The 5,774-nt window shown below is 36.5% G+C and overlaps 1 protein-coding gene across 1 annotated transcript in view; it reads right to left on the reverse strand.

Annotated features, from left to right (window-relative positions):
* Positions 1-323: 323 nt before the first annotated feature.
* Positions 324-5,774, reverse strand: part of tgm8 (transglutaminase 8) — a 10,270-nt gene continuing 4,819 nt past the window's right edge. Inside the window, exons 8-11 of the mRNA XM_016575859.1 lie at positions 4,583-4,861; positions 2,252-2,415; positions 1,644-1,777; positions 324-738 (exon numbers count right to left, since the gene is read on the reverse strand). Coding sequence (XP_016431345.1) covers positions 555-738; positions 1,644-1,777; positions 2,252-2,415; positions 4,583-4,861 — 761 coding nt within the window. The 3' untranslated portion in view covers positions 324-554. The remainder of the gene's footprint in view (positions 739-1,643; positions 1,778-2,251; positions 2,416-4,582; positions 4,862-5,774) is intronic.

Consider the following 5,774-nt stretch of genomic DNA (forward strand, 5'->3'; position numbering starts at 1 on the left):
AGTGCTGTCAAACGATTAATCGCGATTAATCGCATCCAAAATAAAAGTTTTTGTTTACATAATACATGTGTGTGTGCTGTGTATGTTTATTTTGTATATATAAATACACACACATGCATGTGTATATATATTTAAGAAAAATATGTTGTTTATATATTAAACATATTTATATATAATAATATAAATATATATACATGTAAATATTTTCAAAATATATATGTGTGTGTGTATTTATATATACATAATAAATAAACACAGCACACTGACATATATTATGTAAACAAAAACTTTTATTTTTTTTATATGCGATTAATCGTGATTAATCGTTTGACAGCACTAATATTTAGTGATGTTTTCACATTATTCTTAACATCTGTTCATGCTCACGATTCATGTAATCACTCAAAACCTCCTTTATTAAATCAACAGAGACTTTTTGCTTTAAATGCTTATTTATTCTGATTAAACACAGTTGAACAAATGAGCTGTTGAGATGATAATTCTAAATCCTGTGTTGGCTGGTGTTTGTGTGAATAAAAGCTCTGATGGTTCTTCTATCGGCTGAAGCTGAGGAATCCCAGTCGTGTCGCGGCGGGTCGCACGTTGACGTCCACACTGGCTTTAATGTCTCTGAAGGTGGAGCTGTCGAAGTTGGCCACTAGTTTCTTCGGTCCGACTCTGTAGGGCTTGAAGGCCACCTTCAGTGTGATTCTCTGACCCGGGCCGAGCTCCACGGTGCTGCCGAACACAAACGCTTCATCTGTTTAAAAACTCTGAAGAATCACTTTGATGTGTTCTCTAAATCAGGGTTTGTGAGTTTGATGAAAGGCTAAATAAAATGTCTAATAATTTTACATGGTACAAAAAAAGTAACATTTAAATCATTTTAAATTAAAACCATCAAAATAAAACAATAATTAAATTAAAAAATTTTTTAATTAAAATGAATATTCCTAAAACTTTCTAAAAATCATAATTTCAAAATAAAACACTTTAAAAATAAATTAAATAATAATGTGGCAATTGAAAAAATCTTTACAAAATACAAAAAAATGTATTTATTAAATTAAAAGTAAATAACTTTAAAATAAAAAAAACAATCAAAATAAAACACTTGGAATTAAATCATAAAAATGTCAAATGAAAGTGAATCTTAAAAAATTACTAAAATGTATGTAGTAAATTAAAAGTAAATAACTTTACATTTACATGATTTAGCATACGCTTTTATCCAAAGCGACTTACAAATGAATAATAATAAAATAAATAAAATAAAACATAAGAATTAAATCATAAAATGTAAAATTAAAACGAATAACCTGAAAGTATTAAAATGTATTAAATTAAAAGTAAATAATTTTAAATTACAATCAAAATAAAACTGAATGTTAACTGTTAAAAATGACTTAAAAATAAAAATGTCATAAAAATAAATCTTTAAAAAGCTTACTAAAAATAATAAATTATAATTTATTCAATTAAGTAAAGTGAATAATTGAATTAAAAAAGTAAGTAACTTAAAAATAAAGATAGTAAAAATGAAATTAAATCATCTGAATAAAATTAAAATTGCAGACCTTAACGAACAGGTGATAAACACAGCGAGTGTGAGTTTAGTGCGTGCGGGAGAAGCTGGGACTCACTTGGATTGCTCTGTTTGTTTGAGCAGGCCGCTGCCGGTGAGCGTGACGGAGCAGTTCTTGAGCGGCGAGGACAGAGGATTCTCAAACAGCACCTCAGCGCTCATCTCACTGTCCTGCAGAGGAGTCCCACTCACCTGAGACACATACACACACACACAGACACACACAGACAGACACACACACAGACACACACACACACACACACAAAGACAGACAGACACACACACAGACACACACAGCACTCACGGGTTACTGATCCACTACTGACAAACAGTGTTGGGGAAAGAAACTTTTAAAAGTAATGCGTTACAATGTTGCGTTACTTCCTAAAAAAGTAACTAATTACGTTACTTAGTTACTTTTTATGGAAAGTAATGCGCGTTACGTTACTTTTTAGTTACTTTTTAAATCTGGGCAGGGCTTGCTACTCCTGATTTCTGTCACCATGGCAACAACAGAGCTGTCACTCAACACATGGAAACAAAGTAACTGCTGTTACTGATTTCAAAAAGTAACTCCGATATTTCCTTCTAAATTAATTAATTGTAATGCGTTAATCTCAACACCAACTCAACCAATCAGCATCAGAATGTGTGTGAGACACTCACTGTGACTTTCAGCGCCGGACTGTGAGGAACCACGTCTTTCTCCGCCAGATAAACTTCCTTCGGGTCGCTTTTATCCATGGCGATCACAGAGACTTTGATGCAGTTGTTGTCAAGCAGTTTTGGTCCGTATGCGGTAAACGGCAGTGTGAAGGGAAGAGTTTGCTCTGAAACAAGCACATGAGGACATGAGTCTGTGTATTTGTGCTTCAAATTAATGATTCAAAACCAGCCAGAGATGATTTCACCTGGAATCATACCAATGCAAGTGTAGTTAACTGCTGGGTGAATCTCAGAGAAAAACACACCTTGGTTGGTAAAAGATAGCTTATTGTGTTGTTACATTGTTTTATTTACTTGTTAAGTGTAGTATTAGGACCATTACAATTTGAAATATTTACTTTGAGATTTTACGATACTATTTCACATTTGCATGTTCACACCCATTGTAATTTTATGATCTTAATATTACACTTCAATTTCTTTATATAAAGTGTGTATGTGTTTATATAGCCGTTTTTATTTTTTTAATTTTTATTAATAATTGTATCATTATTATTTAAGTGTTTATTTAAATTCTTTAATTATGAATTTAACATTATTATTGAAATATTAACTTAAAATCTTAAAGTAAATAGGTTCAGCTAAAAAAGGTTTGGAAATCCCTGATCTAAATGTAACATTACATTTTACATGAATTCCTCCACTATAATGCATCGTTTTATTTTTGAGTTTTTTAATTCTCGCTATTGTCAATGATGATACGCGTTAGATTCTTAATGATACAACATAATGTTATGAGCTTGGTGTTTTTAAATTAGTGTTTTTTTTTAAATATACAAATATGAAATGTTGAGGGAAAAATGCAAAGATAAGCTACTTTTAAATATGAAAGTAATCTGCCAGTAGTCTTAATGAGTGAGTCATTGAGGCATTCATTCAAACGATTCGTTCAGACGGCTGATTCATTTAAGAATGAAGCAAGTGCCTGTCTTTGTGAATGGACCACTGAATCATTGACTCTAATGATTAATTCTAAAACGGCAAATCATTCAGTAACGAAACACCGCTGTGTTGCTCAGAGATACGCGACTGATTTGCTGTGATCTCTGTTTGAAACAACTTTTGTTAACCAAAAATCGAGCAAAAACAGTCAACATTGACAATATTGTACTAAAGTGTATATTAACTCTATAAAATCTATGTCAAATTTGCAATCGCGGTTTTCAGGTTAAACTTCACTCTCTTGGTCGTGTCATGTTGCGTAACTAGGCTACATGTTTTAAATATAAAAACTAAGTTACATTTTTACTGTATGTTTCGTGCAGTTGCGTTCATTTGTTTTGATTTAATGATTAATTCTAAAACGCCAAATCATTCAGTAACGAAACACCGCTGTGTTGCTCAGAGATACGCGACTGATTTGCTGTGATCTCTGTTTGAAACAATTTTTGTTAACCAAAAATCGAGCAAAAACAGTCAACATTGACAATATTGTACTAAAGTGTATATTAACTCTATAAAATCTATGTCAAATTTGCAATCGCGGTTTTCAGGTTAAACTTCACTCTCTTGGTCGTGTCATGTTGCGTAACTAGGCTACATGTTTTAAATATAAAAACTAAGTTACATTTTTACTGTATGTTTCGTGCAGTTGCGTTCATTTGTTTTGATTTCTCCACGAGGCTGTGAGAGCCTCAACTGGCGCGACCTTGTTCCTGTCAATATTATCCATTATCAATCACCGTTTACACCAAAAGTAATAAAATCAGAATCATTTGCGCCGAAAATTCAGTGCTTCTCTAATTAGATGTTTTAATCAGATTACTTGTCCGGTCGGGCAAGTATAATTCTCTTTCACTTGCCCCTTCAAAAAATCCACTTGTCCCACACAAGCATTAATGTCGAGCTCTGCTACTGTAGGCTGCATAAAATTCAACCTCGTGCAGTTGCGTTCATTTGTTTTGATTTCTCCACGAGGCTGTGAGAGCCTCAACTGGCGCGACCTTGTTCCTGTCAATATTATCCATTATCAATCGCCGTTTACACCAAAAGTAATAAAATCAGAATAATTTGCGCCAAAAATTCAGTGCTTCTCTAATTAGATGTTTTAATCAGATTACTTGTCCGGTCGGGCAAGTATAATTCTCTTTCACTTGCCCCTTCAAAAAATCCACTTGTCCCACACAAGCATTAATGTCGAGCTCTGCTACTGTAGGCTGCATAAAATTCAACCTGTTAATGTCAAGCCCTGCTGGTATTACTGGTGTTGTTTGTGTCCGTAGCTCTTGTAAGCGAGCTGACGCTGGTTAGTTGTCAGGACTAGTCCTGTACCTGTGTTGGGTTGCAGCTGTAGGTCTGCGGTGTGACTCCAGATGCCGGCTGCCGGGTTCCCTGTGTATCTCATGACCTGAGCGCTCATCTTCAGCGTCAGATCCTGTGCTTTGCTGTTCTCGCTCTTCACAAGCAGCTTGAGTCTGATATCGGCTCCGTTCAGCGGCACTCCGTCCAGACTCAGCTTCATCTGGACGCTCGGACGCGGCGTCTGGCTCTCCTTCAGACCCGTTACGCGCTTCACGGCCTCATCATACGCCGCTCTCTCCTTCACTGAGCCTGAGGAGCACAGTCTCACATGCTCAGATGTGCTGGCAGATGTTCAGATATGAGCTTTGTGTGCATGTGTGTGTGTGTGTGTGTGCGCGATTTGTATGTGTGTGAGGAATTATATGTGTGCGATTGTGAGTGAGTGTGTGAGTGATTGTGAGTGTGTGTGCGATTGTGAGTGTGTGTGCGATTGTGAGTATGTGTGTGATTGTGAGTGCGATTGTGAGTATGTGTGAGTGATTGTGAGTGTGCGATTGTGAGTATGTGTGTGAGTGTGTGAGGAATTGTGAGTGTGTGTGCAATTGTGAGTATGTGTGCGAGTGATTGTGAGTGTGTGTGTGAGTGTGCGATTGTGAGTACGTGTGTGATTGTGAGTGTGCGATTGTGAGTATGCGTGTGAGTGATTGTGAGTGTGCGATTGTGAGTATGTGTGTGTGAGTGTGCGATTGTGAGTGTGTGTTATGTGTGTGAGTGATTGTGAGTGTGCGATTGTGAGTATGTGTGTGAGTGATTGTGAGTGTGCGATTGTGAGTATGTGTGTGAGTGTGTGAGGAATTGTGAGTGTGTGTGCAATTGTGAGTATGTGTGTGAGTGAGTGTGAGTGCGATTGTGAGTATGTGTGCGAGTGATTGTGAGTGTGTGTGTGAGTGTGCGATTGTGAGTGTGCGATTGTGAGTATGCGTGTGAGCGATTGTGAGTATGTGTGTGTGAGTGTGCGATTGTGAGTATGTGTGTGAGTGAGTGTGCGATTGTGAGTATGTGTGTGAGTGTGTGAGGAATTGTGAGTGTGTGAGTGATTGTGAGTGTGTGTGCAATTGTGAGTATGTGTGTGAGTGAGTGTGAGTGCGATTGTGAGTATGTGTGCGAGTGATTGTGAGTGTGTGTGTGAGTGTGCGATTGTGAGTGTGCGATTGTGAGTATG

Source organism: Sinocyclocheilus rhinocerous, unplaced genomic scaffold (assembly GCF_001515625.1).
Source record: "Sinocyclocheilus rhinocerous isolate Xijiao unplaced genomic scaffold, SAMN03320098_v1.1 scaffold203, whole genome shotgun sequence".
NCBI lineage: Eukaryota > Metazoa > Chordata > Actinopteri > Cypriniformes > Cyprinidae > Sinocyclocheilus > Sinocyclocheilus rhinocerous.